The sequence below is a fragment of the Balaenoptera musculus genome, chromosome 19, assembly GCF_009873245.2.
Source record: "Balaenoptera musculus isolate JJ_BM4_2016_0621 chromosome 19, mBalMus1.pri.v3, whole genome shotgun sequence".
In the NCBI taxonomy this organism is placed as follows: domain Eukaryota; kingdom Metazoa; phylum Chordata; class Mammalia; order Artiodactyla; family Balaenopteridae; genus Balaenoptera; species Balaenoptera musculus.
In genome coordinates, this window is record NC_045803.1 from 36,551,459 (window position 1) to 36,572,990 (window position 21,532).

The 21,532-nt window shown below is 38.3% G+C and overlaps 1 protein-coding gene across 1 annotated transcript in view; it reads right to left on the minus strand.

Annotated features, from left to right (window-relative positions):
- CDH8 (cadherin 8) overlaps positions 1-21,532 on the minus strand; it is a 366,357-nt gene that overhangs the window by 155,194 nt on the left and 189,631 nt on the right. Inside the window, exon 5 of the mRNA XM_036835108.1 lies at positions 797-964. Coding sequence (XP_036691003.1) covers positions 797-964 — 168 coding nt within the window. The remainder of the gene's footprint in view (positions 1-796; positions 965-21,532) is intronic.

Sequence of the window (21,532 nt, forward strand, 5' to 3'; positions counted from 1 at the left end):
CATCCTTTTCTTCTAGTTGCAATGTCCATCCTCCCTTCCCCAGTTTCACCTTGTTCCAGCTAATTCCTATTCATCATTTATTTCTCTCAATTCAAGACTCTCCATGTCAGAAAGTCCTTCCCAAATCATCTCTCTAATGTCACATTACTTGGATAAATGCACAGAAGGAAAGGGTTCTATGAGAGTACAAGAAAGTTGGCAAATAATGATCATCTCCTTGATTCATTGATGGTGGCTGCCTACAATGCTGTTGAGAGGTTTCTGGGGCCAAGCACAGCTTTAGTAGGAACGGGCAGAGTCAGTGATCACTGATGCCCTGCCAGCCACGGGAAGGAGGAGTGTATATTCTGCAGCAAGTGTACTGTATATCTGCCTTCCCCACCTCAGGCTCTAGAGATTTAGTTTCTTTTATACAAGTGGGACTATTGATAGAACAATATCTGAGGTGTATTTCAATCATTCTCTTGAGTTTTCTTAATGGGAGGTACCATGCAATAGAGAAATAAGCACAAATCTTGCAGCCAAACTTGCTGGTTCTAATTCTCAGCTCCATTGTTTACTTTATGCTTAATATTCAGAAATGTTCTTAAATTCTTTGAAATCTGTAAAGTGAGGATACATTTAGTACCAAAATGATAGGAGAGTTCGTAGTCTTTCATATATATGAATTACCATACCTTGCACATAATAAGCACTTAGTGATTGCTATCAGTTTTTCAAATCACTGAAAATTAGAATATCGATTCAAAGGTAAACATCATACTTAGATGCTCACCAGTGTGGGGGATTCACTTACTCTGGGCAAATTTTGGAGGATTGTCATTCACGTCGGTGAGGGTCACTGTAAGTGTTGTGGTTCCAGACAGGCCACCTGAGTGTCCACCCATATCTTTGGCTTGGATAACAACCACGTACTCCTCCTTGGCTTCTCTATCCATGTTGGGAAGGGCAGTTTTTATAATTGCTGAGGGGAAAAAATGGGAGAATGACTTTCAGCCGGACAGCTCATTCAAAAATCAATGTGTGAATCACACACACACACACACACACACACACACACACACAGAGAAACACACACGTGCATACATCAGGACCCCACTCAGATAATTTTCTGTTTTCTCTTGACATTTAGCTGGTGTGCATCTCTGATGCCAACACTGAGAAAGACTGTAGTCATAGACGGTAGTGGATAACTTGCAAAAATACATTTTATAAGGTATAAAAAAAAGAACTTGAGAATATATACATTAGAAAGTAAGCTGAATGGCATACTCTTGCCTACCAAATTAAAGTATATATCATGACATAGCTTCATCTACTCAGGAAAATCCTGGAAGTGAAAGAATCCTACAGTTTATCACAGACTCCAATTCCCCTACAAGAGAAGTAAATACACAAATAGCTGGAAGGCTCTGAGGTCAAAGAGAAATCATTCTGAGGCTCACAAATACATCAGAGAGATGAAAGAAATAAATGCATTGTTAGAATCAACTCAGACAAATAAAGCGCCAATCAGAGTTAATATAGGCAAGTGTCTAAATCCTAAGGCATTGTTCAACTACATTTATATTTTAATTGTTTAGTTACATCATGACTATAGTAAAAGTAATACATATTTTAGAGAAATGGGAAGATACAGAAAAGAGAAAAGGGAGTAAACATAAAATCATATAAAATAATATCAGTGCTAAAATGTTAGTATTTTTTTCTGACATATTTTCAGGGTTTCATCTTCTGCTTCTTTGTGTGTGTCACTAGTAATTTAATATTCTTATTAAAGATTCAAAATCTTCTTAGATACTCCTGATGTTATTTTGAAAAATCTTTATTTAGCCCTCTCCCTACCCTCATACCTCTTTTCATAGATAGATACTGCTAACAGTTTGATGTGTATATTTTCACATGTATATGCATACAAATGTGCAAATGTGTATATGAACATTTAACCACAAATGTGATCACAGTATAGTCACTGTTCTGAGACTTTCTTTTTTCACACAGTGGATATCTTTGAGATCTTGTCAATGGTTAGAGGCCCAACTCATTACTTCTTACAGCTGCATAATTTTTCATTGAATTAATGTACTATGAGTAACTTGGGCATTCCCATATTAACTGATATTGCTATTTTTCCCATTTCAAATAACTATCCAGATATCTTATTATGATGATACTACATTTTTCTGTGCCCTGCAGTTTTACTTAACTCTATGCCATAAGATGCCCACCCCATATTACTAAAAGCCCATAATAGAAGTGTTTGTCACTAGTCCAGAATATCCCTATTGAATGAATGCGTTACCTCTCTGGACCAAGTGAAAGAAAATTCTCTGCATTAAAGACAATTTGCCCCTCACTTCTAACCTCAGGGACATCATAAATGTTCAATTCAAATTGAAGATGAGTGAATCGCTTGGCCATGTCTGAAGTTGTAATCCTGTGTTTTTGGACTCATATGCTCTAATTAAATCATCTGTCTGTAAAAGGTTTGCAAGGAGTTCAAGTCCCTGAATCATTCAAGTATCAGCCGAGGCACAAGAGTGCCCAGGGAAATCTAATCCACCCAGTCAGTGAGCAGGCTCTGGGAAAAGCTGTGAGTTCTTATGCACTTTCTTCAACCTTGAAGCCACCTTTATATCAGAGCTTCCCATTCAGGGAGCACTCAACTGGATAACCCTGCCTATTTGGAAATATGGATAGTAACATACTGATATCTTTCAATACAGTGATTTGTTTCAGGATTTGACCATATTGTAATATAAGTCAATAGGTCATACGTATATGGTTATAAACAAAAAACTGAAAGAAGAGAAAAATAGAAATATAGCAATCATTCTGATTTGGATCACTGTGAGGCATTGCTGAGGGGAAAATAAACATCTAGGCAAAAGACAATAAAAACAACAATAAGAAAACCTCATTATCAGCATGACAAGATGCCAACACAGTTACTCCACTATGGATGTATATTTTCATGACTCAGAATCTTCAGTATGGGTCCAATTCCAGTAAGAAGGATTAGAAAACAGTTTTACCCCCGTGCTAGTAACATGAGTAACTTGTAGTTTGTAAAGTTTAGGTACCACCACAATTTAAGGTCATCATGAATTAAAGCCATCCATTGGACTTTGGAATTTGATGTAGAGCTTCTAATAATCAGAGAAAAGCGATATAATTCCTCAAGGGAGGCAGCAACTCTTTTCAAAGAAGTTGATGGATTAAGGTCTACACATTAATCCTCTTAGGTTACTTCAGTGGAAGAATTTTTACAGCTTCCTCAGAGTCAGAGAAGACTGGTATGTATTATTCTCATCATTTTTTTAATATATCATGAGAGTGTAAATTAAAAAAAAAAACTGTGATGTCTCTCAGACACATGGAATTAAAATAGTTTTGAAGCTTGTTTGAAAATAGCATACTTGGGTCAGTGTCTGTGAGTTGTATCAGAATATGAGTGAAGCATCATGACAGAGGGCCTTGCTTTAATGGGACAAGAAGAGCTCCCTGGGTTTCCACCTATCACAGAAAGGTTGATGTCCTCCACCATCAAGGTACATAGCATCCTACTACCTACGATGCACATCTGTTGACAAGTTAGAGTTTCCTTATAAATGCTCCCACCTATTGAAGTCAAGCAAGTTCGGTTTCTCCTATTATCCTCACACTTACGAGCTTTGTGATGATGAACACATTATTAAACCCACCAGGGCTCCCCTCCCCTGTTAAATGGAGATAATAATCAGCCTCTCATCAAGGGGATTCTAAGACTATGTGAGATAAATCATGCAAAGTTCTTGTCACACAGTAGTTACCCAACCGTACTGTCTCCCTTCCCCTTTTGGCTTCCCAAACAGAATGTAATGCTTCTCTGGATACTGGTAGAGTGCTGGACACTTGCCAGCTGCTCTTCCAGATCCACTCCCCAGCATTCTGCACCTCCTCCTGGCATGGGAGAGTGACCTCTATGGATGGACCTACTTGCTGGCTTTGTGTTAGACGCCACCAATGCACACTACCCTAGGAGACAGGGAGACCGGAGCAGGGTGAGGGTCCAGACCACTCAGTACCTCAATCACATGCTTGGCCACCTGCGGTCTTTATCTTGGGATAACACTGGAGCAAAACTCTAGCGTCTGTTAGCGCCTCCTTCCCTGGCTCCTTCAGGTCTAGGAATGATATTAGCACTTCTGCTGCTGGCCTTGTGGGGCTTCCCTATTCCTTAATGGGCTCTCTTAACCTGGCCATACTTTTCTCAGTACTGCCCTCATTAAACTCTCCTGAATCACCCCACTCCTGCCAGGACCCTAAAAGATATGGTTAGGATATTGGTTCGTTAGCCAAGTGTCAAACATGTTTCCACCATGTCATTCTTACATCTACAGGTCAAAAGTACATCAATGTAATCGCGTATAGCTGTCTAAAGGACTGCTCCTTGAGACGGCAAGACAGGTATTTGGTTCCTTATCTGTAACATGAGAATAATACGTATACAGTGAAATGAGTTGCTCACGATGACCCATCTGGGAAGCTGCACACCTGGGAGGTTTCACACCTTCTTCTTTTATTGTACAACATTGAGAGTAGGTTTCCTGATATTTTAAGCTAAGTGGGGAGTGTCTCCCATGTCCTTAGGGTGTGCCACACACGTAACTGGCTTCAGTACAAACTGTAATGAACAGCTCTTGCTTTGCCTGAGCCCACTGCCCTACAACTAGCAGCAACTCATTAAAAAATCCAAGACATAGTTTCTGGAACATTTTTCCTGCTACCTTGTGCCCATAAAAGCAGGATAAGAAAAACCACAAGTGTCCTTGGTCCTTCTATTTTTCTCCTTGTGTTGGGGCATATCTATACATGTTACTTAACTTTTTAAATTCCTATACAAAAGGCAGATCATTTAACGTGCATAGATATGGCAAGATGTTAATAAACTCCTAAAACAGAAGCTTAAAAACTGCCTTAAACGTTCTTTCTACTTCTTCTCCCCTGAATTATTTGCTTTGGCCCACATATTCTCCCAAGTATTAGTAGCTTTAAGTTATTTCTTTTGTGGACAAGTGAAGGACTTCTATGTTTTAAAAATTGTTTGGTATTAAATATCACCAAATACAGAAGAGAAAATATAGTAATAAGTGATTTTCCCTCTCTGATTTGAGAAGTCACAACTTTTGAACTATGGAGACTAAAATGTGACTATAATCCTCAATTAAATGGCACTTTTATCCATTTTCACCTGTGATTTTAAGAAGACAGAGAAAAGATCCTTACACCCTTTTTGCCAAAGTAAACTAATTTAAAACAACTTTTGATGGTGCTCATTTTAAATAGCTTACCATCTCCCGAGACATAGATTGTGTTCCTCGTTTTCAAAGTAGTGGTCAAGCAAAAGTAGTGTCCACGTCTCCCCATGTGCTTCTAGTCACACATCCTCAATGCCCAGCAATGTGTTCACAAGCTTAAATATTATGTTTAAACTTCCATTACACCAAATTGGCAACAAATTAGAGTTTTCAATTTTTTGGCAAGTAGTATACAACATGCTTTCTTCAGGGGCAGTGAGTAAAACTCCTTAATGTAGGCATTTGGTAAATAACCTCACAAAAAAGAAAATCAACTTAGTTATTCTAAGCAATTTAGTTATTTCAGCATATGACTTGGAGTTGATACAATGAAAACTGTTAGAGCTTTTGTCTTTGGCTTTTGTAAATTTTCAACTCAGGAAGGGGTCTAGGGCTTAGACTTAGACACCTTAACTAGTTGCCTTTGGAAAAGTCACAGAATTTCCCTGGGACACATTTTTTTCCTTGAAAATAGGAGGCCCTAATATTTCAAGTAGAAAAATCCACAATTGATGTTCAGAAGGATGAGCCTGAGCTGCTGAATCCTTGGTCACATTAACTGCAAAGTAGACTCAGAAACGGGAAATGTAAACTATTAAATTCTAGAAGTGTTTCCCTGGAACTCCATTTTGAAAATCTAATCTAATCAGAAAATTCAATTAATGAGACTAGTCCATTCTCTGTGAATTGAATTCAATGGAGATTTTGAACCTGGCACTGGGAGTGGGGTGGGGAAGGTATGAGATTGGAGGTGAACCCTGGCAGGAGAATTAACAGGGGAAAGAGGGAATCATCTTGCTCTGAAGCTGGCATTCACGACCCTACTGTGAATAGACTGATGTGCTTGATTCTCCTGTATTTAAAAGACATGGTTTCATCTTAACTGTATTCAATCACATGGAGATTTTCCTTGTGCAGAAGTTTAAGAATTTAAATCCTAGCCTGGCCTAAGTTCTTCCCAAGTACTAAACAGCTATTCCTTATGTCTCATTCAGGGAGTACTTCTGATTAGAATTCAGTCATCTCAAAAATTAAAAACTTGAGTCTTTATTTTTTTCTTCCCATTGTCTTTGGTATTATCATTTGAGAAGCATTTTGTATCCGTCACGAAGACTTCCTTTTATAATTTCTGTGATATCACCAGATTGAGAGGCTTCATGAGAAAGGCAAGGAGATGCTGATTAACTCCTTTGTCATTTTGAAGGCTGATGACTGTAATTCACTCTTTGTGGGTCTCCCAGATTGTGCTGTTCAAAGATTGCAGTTGATATAAAATGCTGTGCTAAACTCCTATTTGAATAAGACTTGTTGAACACATTATCCTAGTTATGAAACCACTAGCTCTGTTATTCCCCCAAACTCTTGCCAATATAACATTCAATTATCATCTTACGATCTCTGAAAAAGGGTCTTTCAATTATGAGGCTAAGTGGTACAAATTCATCAGGGAAAAATTCTTTTGGGGGGTCATATCCTGCACCCATACTTTCTGCTACTTATGGAATTTGTACTACATGCTGCCAGTTATGAGGGGTGAAGGGTATACAACCAAAGACCCTTCAAGGCATGCCCACCTTATCACTGAATAATAGCTTTGATACAATAACTTCAATAATGCCAAATCCGCACAGATACATTGCAAAGGAGAAAGTGAAACATTAGAAAACTGTTCAACCTTTATAGGGTTCAGAAAAAACTGCATTTACCTTTCTTTGTGACCAATAACTTATCAATTAGATAGGTGATAGACAGGTAGATAGGAAGACAGAGAGAATGGTCTGGATTTGGAGAAACTAGATTTCTCAGATATCTCTGGTGCTTTTGCAAAATATAACATAATTAGAAAGCTAATGTGTTTAATGTATCAGGAATCAAAAGCTTGCTTAGATACTTTGACCTGGTATTTTTAAAACTAAGAACATATTCCAAGGAAATGACAAATTTCTTTTCTCCTAACCCCTAAATTTTTGGATTAAGATGTTCACTTTTTTGTATGGTATTTTTAAAAAGGCAAGTAATTTAAATATGTAACAATGGGAAATATTAAATTAGCAGTTAAGGTTGTAAAGATCAAATGCATAAAATATTAAGCAGATATTATAAAAATTCATGGCCAAGAGTCACATGAAAGAATGCTCAACATCATTAATTATTAAAGAAACGCAAATCAAAACTACAATGACGTATCACCTCACACCAGTTAGAATGGGCATCATCAGAAAACCTACAAACAACATATGCTGGAGAGGGTGTGGAGAAAAGGGAACCCTCTTGCACTGTTGGTGGGAATGTAAGTTGATACAGCCACTGTGGAGAACAGTATGGAGGTTCCTTAAAAAACTAAAAATAGAATTACCATATGATCCAGCAATCCCACTACTGGGCATATACCCAGAGAAAACCATAATTCAAAAAGACACATGCACCCCAATGTTCATTGCAGCACTATTTACAATAGCCAGGTCATGGAAGCAACCTAAATGCCCATCGACAGATGAACAGATAAAGAAGATGTGGTACATATATACAATGGAATATTACTCAGCCATAAAAAGGAATGAAATTGGGTCATTTGTTGAGACGTGGATGGACCTAGAGACTGTCATACAGAGTGAAGTAAGTCAGAAAGAGAATAGCAAATATTGTATATTAACGCATATATGTGGAACCTAGAAAAATGGTACAGATGAACCGGTTTGCAGGGCAGAAATTGAGACACAGAATAGAGAAAAAACATATGGACACTAAGGGGGAAAGCAGTGGGGGGGTGGGGGGGTGGGGGGGGTGTGATGAATTGGGCGATTGGGATTGACATGTATACACTGATGTGTATAAAATTGATGACTAATAAGAACCTGCTGTATAAAAAAAATAAATAAAATAAAATTCAAAAAGAAAGAGAAAAGCAAATACCGTATGCTAACACATATATATGGAATATATAAAAAAAAATGGTTCTGAAGAACTTAGGGGCAGGGCAGGAATAAAGATGCAGACGTACAGAATGGACTTGAGGACACGGGGAGGGGGAAGGGTAAGCTGGGACGAAGTGAGAGAGTGGCATGGACATATATACACAACCAAATGTAAAATAGATAGCTAGTGGGAAGCAGCTGCATAGCACAGGGAGATCAGCTCGGTGCTTTGTGACCACCTAGAGGGGTGGGATAGGGAGGGTGGGAGGGAGATGCAAGAAGGAGGAGATATGGGGATATATGTATACGTATAGCTGATTCACTTTGTTATAGAGCAGAAACTAAAACACCGTTGTAAAGCAATTATACTCCAATAAAGATGTTAAAAAAAATTCTGTAGTAACTTAAAATGCTTATAACATTTTAAAAATTTTATTTTAAAAATAATGTATCCCATGATTAATCTTATATAAGTGCTTATAACAATTTGGCAAAGAATATAAATGAAGATAACTTGATGTGTTTTGTGAAGGAATTGGAGGTTCACCGCCACATTTCCCAGCACTCTGCAATAGAAAGTATAGGACTGCCTCTGTTAGAAAATGGCCTGGGATTATATAGATGAAAATCTATTTCAGTAGGAGTATTACTAGCCATGTGATTTTGGGCAAGTCACTGAAATTTCCTGAAGCTCAATCAAGAAATTTAAACCAATCTCATGTTTAAAATGTTATTAATTGCCAAATAAGAGTTTAGGTTGGTATTATTACACGAGAGGTAAAAAGCCAAATGTTTTACTTTATACACTAGATATAGATACAGACACATACAGAGATATATGTAAATATAATACATACTTTGGTATTTATTTTATAAATATATACATATACATATATATATGTGGGCATATATACATTCACCCAGATATATATATAGATATATATATATGCTTTTGTATTTACATTTTATAAATATATACATATACAGACATATATATGTAAATAAAATTTAGATATTAATTCAGTGCTAACAATAAATAAAGTAAACGTATGTTATTTTAAATATAAGAAACAAAGATTATATTCAGCAATGCTGCAAGAACATCTCTTACCAACTTCAAAATGGTAATGCCTCCACAGTGGTTTTCACGTAACAAAAATTAATATTTTTTGCATCCAGATCTCTACATGATTTGTACCCAGACTCATCTTGACTACAACATTCTACACAGCATATGCCTTTGATACCCCAGATACTTACCCTTCTTCAGACTTTCCACATGCTTCTGTGCCTCCACAACTCTGTGTAGATAATGCAGCCTCGTCCACGCTTGCCCTTTATGGACCTCTTAAAACTCCATCCATCCTTTCAGCTCTGATGTTTCAGAAGCCAAGGAGCCTTCCCAGGTAGAACTAATGACTTTTCTTCTTTTGGATCTTACCCATCTTTGCTAGGAACTTCCTCATGTCACTTACTTTTCTGTTTCTTCTCCATTTCACCACTTGCCCTATTATGTCATCCTACCCTGGTAGTAAATTACTGAGGACGGGAACCATGTCTCATCCATCCTTGAATGCTCAGAACTGAACACAGTCTCTGGCCCATAATAGGTATCATCAAATGTAGGAGGGAAGAAAATAACACAAAGGTCAAGAGAGAAGGTACAAGGGAGTGAAAAAGGAAGAAGAAAGAGAGACAGAAAAAAATGACAATTGTAGATAATTTCTCTAGTCGCTTTGGGGACTCAGCCCTGGAGTATGTAAGCACTTGATAAGTATTAACAATTGTCATGTATCTGGGGACCAGAGACATTTAGATACAGTTATAAGGTAACAGAGCCGTTAAGTCGGGAAGCAGGGTGTCAAGATTCAAACCAAGTCTTGCTGCCTTCAAGGCTCAAGGGAGACTCAAGGGCTATTCTGTACCATTGCAAGAGTCACTTCTTAAGGTCACGCTGGTTTGCCAGAGGAAGGGCACAGCACTTCCTGAATGCCAGTGATGTGTGTGTGTGTTGCAGATTAAAGAAGCCAGGGGTTCTCATGGTTTCATTAGATATCGTACCCATTTCATAATTGACATTTGAGTTATTTATTGAATGTCTCAGTATAAATTTGTGGTGCACTGTTCTAATATTTCAGATATTCTCAGGATCACTCAAAACAGTGATGCTGATGAGCTACGTATACAAGTAACACTTCAAAAATTGAATTAGTTAAGGATGAATTCATGAAAAGTTTCTTTTGATCTATATGCTTTATCAGCGATACTTTGGTTTTTCTATTTTTGAAGTTCCATTGTTATTTAATTCTCTTGGCAAATATATAGTTATGACAGCTAAATTTTCCTACAGTAATCCATAGGAAAACTTAGTTCATCTGTCAGAATTGAAAATGTATTATCACATGAATATTAGGGATTTGGAATGTGGTCCAGCACTGAGAAAGGTCTTGGACAATGTCACAGACTGGCTGAGCAAGGATACAAATCTGGGTCTCTAGAATCTTAATTATGAATTATTAATGAAATAATACACTGTCCCTTGGCAAAAAAAACAAAAACAACTCCATATACTGCTAGGAAGCTGCTTTTCCAACAATCCCCTCCTATCCTAGCCCAGCATCTTAACATGAGTCTGTTTGACAGACATGACTTCTTTCATATAGATTTTATATATTAACCTCTACACGACCTTCCCCATTTGTGTTTGAAAACTGTTCTAGAGAACAGCAGGCTTGAAAGCTTTAAATCAAACCACTGAAAATCATTCCAGTATCTCAATGTGTACAAATTGCTTCCTTACATGTGAATTTCCTGTCTTATGATACAGCATATTCTTTTACTAAATAACTACAACTTTAAAATTCTCCCACTGCGTGGATCACAGCCGTGTCTATCTCCATATCCATATAGAATAACATAAGAAATAGTTGTAAGTGAAATAACAATGATACCCCATCTCTATATTTTTACAATGTATTTTTACAATACAATGTTCATAGTGCATTTAGTGTACGGACTGTTGCTTCTGTAGCTCCTGGATTCCCCTATTAAGTAGTTTTGCAAAAGCCACCGTTTACAGCATCAACACACAGGCTAGCCAATAACTGATGTTACTTAAAATGCCAATTTTGAGTTACACTGAAATCCTCGCAATTATTCCTATTCAGAATTAAGGTGAAATTTCTTTTCCCCTAAATGAAAACACTTCCAGGGACTCCTCAATCAAGTAGAATTATTTCTGTGACGAACAGGATGGCACTATTCTTTCCTTAAGCCATAATTCCAATAACTAATTATATGTATAATAAGTATGGGTGGTTTAAAAAAGCAAAGCAAAGGTCGCTAAAAAATTGGATGCCTTCTCTTAGCAGTTCAGGACTTAGGCAGACGAGAACGGTGGGGTGGTTGAGTAGATAAAGCACAGGCTCTGTTTTCACCGACTAAGAAATGGAGCCAGGATTGAGACCTGAGTCTCAATAAAGTTAAGAAACTATTTTCAACTCTTGGAACCTCAGTCTCCTCATCTATACAGCAGAGATAGTAACACCCACCTGAGGTTACATGAAATAGCACCTAGCACTTGTTCACAGAGCCTAACAGATACTCGAAACTGATACTATCCCCAAATGTTAAAGTGGCCTTCATTCCTCTAATGCCTCACAGGAACTGTCTGACCCCAGATCTCAATCAGACCCAGAATGTCATATTGATTTTAGCCTGCTGATATGGACAAGTGGAACGTGGTGTTTTAAGAGTCCAGGATTCGATATGGGACATCAGGGTTGATTTCTGACCCTTCCGATTCCAAGTGTCATAAATAACCTGGGTAACTTTTTAACATCTTTGAGCCCCTGTTTTTTCCTCCGTTACAAAGAGATAGTACTTACCCATAGGCTTTTGTGTTCATAAAATGATTATTAAGGAAGGTAATGCATCTAAAATATTTAGCCAATAATATAATAGTAACCAGCTGATCACTAGTACTGCTACTATAACTACCACTAATTCTACATTATTGCTGGGTGATTGTAAAGATCAATCACAGTAAAAATAATAATACTCCATTATCTTACTGAGCTTCTTTTGTGCCAGGCCCTACACAGGTACAAAGTCTATGTGCATATAAGGTGCCTAGCGCAATGGCTGGCAAAGAGTAGATATTTACCTGTATAGGTATAGAAATTATTATCACCATCACCTCATCGTTATTTTTTACAACCACCCAGTTAGGTACCTATTGCAGTTCCTGCTAAAAGATGAAGACTCATGAACTTTTGTGGTCTTATTAAATTATTTATATTCCGTGAGCTTTAACATGGTTGAGACAGTAATAGACCTGATATTCCTCTCTGTATTTCCTGTTACACCAACTTCTCTCCTCTACACTTTGGAGGGTCTAGATGATCACTAACCACTGACTTCAGAGTACTCTGCGTGGTAAGTTTGCCTGTTAGCTTCAAATAATAGTCATTGCTCTTCCTCTTTTAGTAATCTCTAACCCAGAGGTACTAAACCAACTCAGTGACCTCCCTCAGGGAACTTCCAGTGACTCACTGACCCTGATTTGAAGTATCTATAAAATGCAGAAAGTAAGACAGGCATTGGCGAAGAGATTGCCATTGTTAATAAAATTTTCCAAATTAACTAAATCCTCAACCTCAAATTTTTAGAGAAATGTTTGGCTAATAAATTCTGCTTTTGCCCCATGAGTCACTGCATGTTTAGCAACAGGTGATCGCTGTATGATTTCTACATGTGAATGAATAAGGTTACCATTCATAAAATCATAACACAAGGCTTCAGAGACATGAGGTATCAATTTGCTTCCATCGCTTTAACATGGGGCAGAGGGGCACGCCTACTTCCAGGAGAGGGCTTTGGCCAGGAAGGGGAGGGTCTTCCTTTAATAATTATAGCTGCTACCATGAGCATCAAACATGTGCTGAGAACTTGTCCCAACTGCCCTCAAAGTAACAATCAGGAACCCGACTGGGCTCAAAAGAAATATTCTAGGGTTTCCTACCACTGTCATGCTTCTACTGCGTTTTGTTTATTAGTCAAAGACCTTTATAAAGCATTGACATGTACAAAAGTAAAACATGTTCAAGTACTGAGAGGAGTCACGTAATAAAATCACTTGACACTCTGCCAACTTGGTTCGTTTAGAATAATTTAAGGGGCATCGATCTCACAACTAACTAATCCTGGAAAATCTCCTCACCACTCCTTTTGTGCCTTTCAATCCAATACCCTCCTTGACCCCTTTGTTACATTCCCCAAGTTCTGTTTTTGAAATCTTCCTACATTCTTCTTTGGGGCTGCAGGCTTGCTTTCTTCCCAGCACAGTGACTTCCCTCCGTTCCTTCACATTATCTCTCAAAATAGAATTCTCCTCCTCCTCCTCCCCTCATGCCTCTTCTCAAACAATGGTGCTATGTGATTCCCTCTTCATCAGATCCGTGTCAGTGCAAGAAGCACCATTAGCTTCCTTCCCCTGGCACCGCACCCGTCCCTCTTTTTCACTCTTGCTTATTATCATAGGTTTTAGTTTATTTATTCTTTTTTATTTTTAAGGTTTTTTTCTCGCACCAAAATTACTTCTACGGTGGCAGTCAACGCCTTTCAGCTCCCATTGTGGACCTAATAGGGCAGGTGGCACAGAATGCCCTGGGCTCTATTTTGTACAGAATAAGGGGAAGAAGCAGTACGGCTAAATAACTGACAAGGAATCAATCTGTGGTTCCCCAAATGTTTGTCAATGACTACTCTGCATCGAACACTGTTTCACGTACTAAGGATACGGTGGAGAAGACCGACTAGGAGGCTAACTTCACATTCCTTACACGCTAAGTGTAAAAGCAGGGGGGAGGATTGCAATGTGCAGAGCTACACAAAACCGGGTAACCAGGCTTACAATCCATTGGCTTTCTGGGCTCCCAGCTATTTCCTTTGTAAAGCTGGGAGAGTGATACTTACCTTGCAGGAAAAAAAAAATGAGACAGACATATGTCACCTGCAGGAGCTATTCATTATCGGTGGTTCTCATATACACAGGACACATTTAACTATAATTAGCCCTGGACACTTGTGAATATTGAAATCCAGGTATGATTATACCCCACAATAGAGAGGCAAACATAGGGGAATGGATCTCTATGTCCCTCCAGGACAGAGATAATTAGATGTGTATAAACAAGAAGCCTTCTGACCTTCCTGGGAGGCAAGCCCGAGGCAAAACCAGTCAGAATGGGATGTGAGGTAGGTGTTCTAGTTAATAGAGAGTTACCGTACAGAGGGTTAGTAAGAGCAGATTTTTATGGATCTATTGTTCCCTTAGTGACAGTTGTCAAAATACTTCAGAGCTCTGTTTCTTCAAATACATTAAGTGGCTTATGATTTTTATGCTCTATATTAAAATTCAAAACCCTAACAAATAGGTAGCTCTTCCTTTTTCTTCTCTGATTTTTAAAAACTTACATGACTCCCCCTTCTCTTTCTCTTCCTGATTCTTATTAATCTCTTCTCATGCCCCATTCGATACTCCTTTCCCTGCTGTATGTATTCTTCTTTTTAATGTCTTTGTTCCAATAAATCTAAGTGAAGATACATTTTATGGGAATACATATTTGGTGTGTGAATGCATGAATGAATGAATATTGAAGCTCGATCATCTCTAAAAGTCTGCTTCCTTCAATGCAACTCAATAGTCACTCACTAATTACCCCCTATTTGCCAAGCATTAGGCATGGTGCAGGGGCCTGTGCACGATTCTCTTTAGTAGAGGTACCCACGGCAGGCAAAAGACTGGCTCCTTGGGGCTTCCCCGGTGGCGCAGTGGTTGAGAATCTGCCTGCTAATGCAGGGGACACGGGTTCGCGCCCTGGTCTGGGAGGATCCCACATGCCGCGGAGCAACTAGGCCCGTGAGCCACAACTACTGAGCCTGCGCATCTGGAGCCTGTGCTCCGCAACAAGAGAGGCCATGATAGTGAGAGGCCCGTGCACCGCAATGAAGAGTGGCCCCCGCTTGCCGCAACTATAGAAAGCCCTAGCACAGAAACAAAGACCCAACATAGCAATCAATCAGTCAATCAATTAATCAATAAATCTTTAAAAAAAAAAAAAAAAAAAGACTGGCTCCTTCAAACTCTTAGTTGCTTATGGTAATTACAGGACCTGAGGTTTATGTGTTTATCTGTTGTTGACCTTCTCACAATACAAAGAATGCAAGGCGCTAATTCTGAGAAACCTGCAGTCTCTCCTTGCACATGTCATTGTATGCAGTGTAATGAGAAATGAAATACTCTAGGAGTAACCTCTGTGCATGAACATGAGTGCAGTATACTTAAGAGAAATCATGTGATACAGAGAAAACATTTTTGGATGAGGACAAAGGAATACATTCGTCTTTAAATCTGACATTTATGTTTTGGGTGACTTTGAACACGTCACCTACCCTCTCTCATCATGATTTCTCTGTATTAAATTAAGACCACGAGCACTTTGTTTCTAAGATGAGCAAGGGATTAAATCAAAGAAATGTGGGTGAGGTTGCCTGGAAGACATACTTCTCCTACTCTTTCAAAGTACAACATAATAAGTGACTTACTCAAGGTCACATTGCTAGTAAATGATGATGCAATCCAGAATTTTCTAACTCTAATTCCAATATTTCTCACCATAGGTACTAATGTGCCTAAGTAATAGCATGTTTTTTCATCCATCCTTGTTAAAAATGTACATTTCCTGAAAACCTATGGAACACGTCAAATATACTGTGTCCTAGACAGAGGCATATTGTACTGATGATCACTAAGATCTGTAATTTTTCCTTTGTCTTTTTCTAATAGTTGTTGCCAAATAATGGCCCCAAAGGGCTCCAAAGATATGGGGATGCTTTTGCTTTTTCCTGAACTTATCAGGCATTCTTTCAATAACTATTTGCCCAATCAATTTCAAAGTGTAAAAATCCTTTTTTGTTGTTTTATATATTTAGAGGCAAATAAAATTTCATAAGCCTCACTATCTTCATGTATGCAAATAATCTGTTATTATGAGTGAATTCTAGGCATCCATTTCTGGTGTGAGTGAACTTAGTATCCAAAGAAGGCTCATGTGAGGGAATCGGGAGGATGGTAAGTAAAATCAATCTTTCTTCCTTAGCGGTCTTTCACACTTATGCTGACTCTGTCAAAACACTCCAAATAACTCTAATTTCTTAGCCCACCACCCGCAGGGCAAGAGAAAAGAAACCATGGCACCATCATCCACCCTCTTTAATTCCTCATCTTTGCAAAAGTTTGGATAATGCTATTCAAATCAGTGGCCATGGAGAGAGCACCTCCAACGAAACAGGCACTGTACTAAGAGCTGGAGATATAAAGATTGATGAGGTACACATACAGTTCTCTGGTCTGGAGTAGTTCAGAATCCAAAAGATGAGGCAGGAGTGATCAGCTGCCTGCTAAAATACAAATTCACCCCCTCCAATTTTGAACTTTGCTATCATTTTACGCACTACTCGGTCATAACACTTATCACACCGAATTTGTTTTCCGTATGTGCTTTTCTTCTTATTGCAGCATCTAACTGGCCTGCCCCTCTCTGTCAAATTTACTAAGACTTTAAGCATCCTCTTTTCTATAAAAAGATTCCTGCTCTAATCTTTTTCACTCAAAAAATATACGACTATACATTAGTCCCCTCTACACTTTGATAAATACCATAAGACCAGATAGAAGTGATTTCCATGATTCCTTCATGTAAAAGGACAGTCACATATTCAGAATCTCAGCACCCATTGTATCGCAGGTGCACACTGTCATGTGACCATGAGCAAGTCACTTTATCTCTTTGATGCTCTCATTTGTAAAAACAGCATTGTGATGTCCCTACTCAAATGTCAAATTATTAGTGAGGCTTCCCTGACCAGCCTTTACAAAATAACCCCTCTGGGCGGTACTCTTTTTCCTTATTCAGCTATCAAAGTCTCTGCCTATATGCATTCTAGGGGGAGCAGACAGACCATAAACAAGTGGGCTTTCCTAGTTTACTGATATTTACTGAGCCCCTAGAACAGTACCTGACACATAGTTGTCTCTCAATGCATTTTAATATTTTTCAATGACTCAGGGCATGAATGACTAACTTTTTTGCATGTGAGCTTGTGAGGAATCCCACATAAAAGTAAACACAGACAAGTAAATGACTATCACAGACCTCTTCCAAAGATGTGTGGAGGTCTAATTAGAGCTGACTTTCCCCACTTCTTCACCTCTGTAGTGAAAAATTCTAGCCGCAGAATGCTCAAGAGCCAGAGCAGTATGGGTCTACTTAACAGGGAGCTGCGTGGTGTAATTAATTTATCCCAGTGAAGCATTCAGAATACCTTAGCATCAAATTACTGTTGTGCTTATTCTCACTCTTACATAAATATTGCACATGTAAAAATTCAGCACCTTGACGTCCATTGAAATAGTTGCACGGAAAAATGAGACAGATTGACTCAGGGACAGGCGTTGGCATTCAGCACGGGGAAAGACAGTCTTCTGTCAATGGGGTAACCACGAGTAGTGGAGCAGATATACAGAAACCAGGGCCTACGACGGGTGGGGTGAGGGCTGGCTCTGAAAACTCCACGTCCCCCTCGGGTGCTCAGAGATCTGAACACATGGGTGGATGAGGTTTTTGGTGTGTATTAAATGCGAACAAACCTCAATTTTCCACCCAAATTCATTTTCAAGCCAATGACCTGTTAACAACAATTTTCATGCAAGTGGGTGGTATTTGGGTTAATGTTCTTCAGTGGGAGTTATAACTTTGGCAGGTAAGGGAACTCAAGTAGTTGAGTGGAAATTAGGTGTGGACACTCTAAATATGTTATCTCAGTCTTAACCTTGCAAGAGCTCTGAAAGTAGCTATGATCATGCATCCTTAAGATATAAAGAGTAGGGTCTTAGGGACAGGAAATATCTTAATGATGGTCATCAACTCGGGAATGTCGGTGACAGAAGTTGAACCGAACTCTTATTCCAAAGTTCCCATTCATGACTTCCCACACTATATTGTCTTCTCTGAAATTCCAAGCCACATCGGCATCATTGGAATCTTTCTTTCTCTCAGAAACACAGTGACCATTCAGAAGCTTAGCTTTGTTATAAGTGTTTACATGTAACACAGAGCTTTTGTTTGTCTTTTTTGCTTCCTTTCAGCATATTTTTCAGTTGCTTTAGATGACAGTCTTCAATAACTATTTTCCAGAGTGTAGGAGGCACATTACTTTAGAGTTCATATGAAATGTAAGTAAGACAAACGCTGTTTTTAAATGTGTTTTTCCCCATATCTATTTTCAGCTGTGATAGAAAGTGATGTCATTTCAGAATAGATTCCATTATGACAATTCTAATATTTTACAACTGCAATTTGGGAGACCTGGTGGATAGAAAACGGAACACGGTGGGAAGGTGGGGTGATTTCCTTCCAGCTATTGTAGAACAAGTACAGATACACAGAGTGAGAAAAAGTACCACACTTACAAACATTCTCTTGATACCCAATTATTAACAATTCTTGTTCAAACAGTTGCCTCACAAGGGAAAGATTTTTTAAATACAATTTTATGAAGTTAGCAGAACATGATTGTTAAAAATGCTACTTTGATATCAAGTCATCTAAACTCAAGTGACCTGACTCAAGTCATAGAAAGAACAAAGTTAATCCTATGAGAACGAAAATGTTATGGGGATACTTCTTTCCCTGACCTGGTTTTGCAAGAGGACCGAGGACCAGTGAGGTCTGATGCCAGTTCTTTCAAATCACTAAATGTTTTAGCTTTATTATCCAAGGCCTAGTACATTTCTATTATTACTGTTTGTGTCTGGGATTGCCAATTTATACTCTGCTGAGAATGAGAGCAAGGGAATCAAATCTGCATTTTGTTTCATTGTGTAAACATAGTCATTATTTTCATTTATAGCTCACGAATGTGTTTGTTATTAAACAGCACAATTAGGCGATCTCAATTCCTGTCTTTAAGAGAACCACAGGTGTCAGAGTGCAAAGGTAGCTTTTAAGATAGATAATACCACAGCAACATTATTAAAGTTAATGGGGTAGAAAGGAAAGTTCCAATAGTACTCTGTCACACACAATAAAATTTTACCGCATATGGAAACTACTTTTAAAGAAACTCTCCAGATATAAAAAAAAAATCTATCTAATTACGGTTATGCTTGCATTTACCAACCAGTTCAATCCTGTTAAACTTACGAACACTAAAATCACTAATTTACTTTTCCATATTTCTGCTCCTCATGGTCATCTAAAACAGCCTGGCTTGGGACTTCCCTGGTGGCGCAGTGGTTAAGAATCCACCTGACAATGCAGGAGACACGGGTTCGAGCCCTGGTCCATGAAGACCACACATACTGTGGAGCAACTAAGCCCATGCGCCACAACTACTGAGCCTGCATGGCACAACTACTGAAGCCTGCGTGCCACAGTCTGTGCTTCCCAACAAGAGAAGGCACCGCAATGAGAAGCCCGTGCACCACAAGGAAGAGTAGCCCCCGCTCGCCACAACTAGAGAAAGCCCGTGCGCAGCAACGAAGACCTAACACAGCCAAAAATAAATAAACCATTTCATTTTTTTTTTCTTTACTCTATTTATAGACCCACACGCTCCTTAGCCCCTGCCTAGGAAAACACAAAACTTGTGTCTTTTTCACTTACTCTACGCATAGTACCAGGCACATAAGAGTTTGGAAATGATATTTAGTCTATATATATCGATTAAACCTGTATGGGTAGAAATAAGCATTTATTTCTATATTATAGTCACAAAATCTTCTAACTAAGGGAATAAATATAAGCCTAGAGACCAGTACTTACACTCAAATTTTTTTCTGAATCAGGGTTTCACCCCAAGTGGAACGTCCCTCCAGCTTTTGAAAAACGAAGAACTGATTCTCTTGAGACTGATTATTCTTTGCAAGTAGCTCTACTTTAGACTCCCTTACCCAATATTCCTGAATCATCCATATTTATCTGAACCAATTATTCTCATTATTCAAGAATGTTATTTTTTCCACTTTAATTTCATGAAATTCAATCCAATCCTTTAAATAACAACAACCCATAATAATAATAATAATAAATCAACTATCTCATTCCCTTACATCTTTTCTTCATGGCACTTTGGACAATAAACAAGAAAATATCTAATTGATGTATTTTAACATAATTACTAATGTCGAAATCTCTCTAGTTGTTCTGTAAGCTCCAGAAGTCAGGGCCATGTTTACCCCACTCATCATTTTGTCCCTGATAGTGGAGGTGATCAGTAAATATCTATTTACTGAATTGAAAATAAACATTAATATAAAAGAGGGCATTAAAATGTTTATAGAGTCTCTCTCTTCTTTTTCTTCTTTTTAGTTTCTGGACTCATTGACTTTTCATTGTTGTTGGGTTTTTTCCCCCCAGTCCTCTCTATTAGGACGTAAAAAGCCTAATGCAGCAGAGCTTGCAATCAGACAGATGTGGTCAGGAAACCAGCTATGACTTTTACCTACCTGGACAGCCTCCAGAAATTAATTTGCCTAGAGTTTTATTTCCTTTATGTAAAATGAGGATCATAGCACCCACTTCACATGGTCACTATGAAAATTATAAGAAATGGCACATAGTAGATGATCAATAAATAGTACCTTCCTTCCCTTTGATTTTATAAACAGAATATAATATACAGTTTACGTGCCACTGCCATGAGAGGTCACTGCTTCTGGAAAGGGAGACATAAACGGACACAATAGTGTTATGGGCTAGTCTTACGTAGCATCTATGGGCACATCCTTGTGTCCTTGGTCTGTCATAAGCAATGTCACACCGAATGGTTCCAAATAATCAAATGATCAGATGCTAATATATATTAAATATGAGAACACAAATATATACTCTAAGCTTCTAGAAGCACCCATTTTTCAAATCCAAAATTCTCTGGGATCTGAAATTGACAACATCTAAGTCTTTCTGAGGAAGCCCATTTTCTAACCACGCTCATCCTTGATTTAATTGTCCATGTTTATTGGTTCATTTGTAACATGTTTCTTGTACAACTATCACAAGGAGCACACAGTGCTAGGCACATAGGTGCAGAGTGAGAACTAGATAGGATTCCCTGTAATTATGGTTGAAATTTTTTTTTTTTGGATAGTCTTTCTTATAAAGAAAAATTGTGGTCTTTCATGCTTAAGTCCAGAGGAAATTATCTCACAGGAAT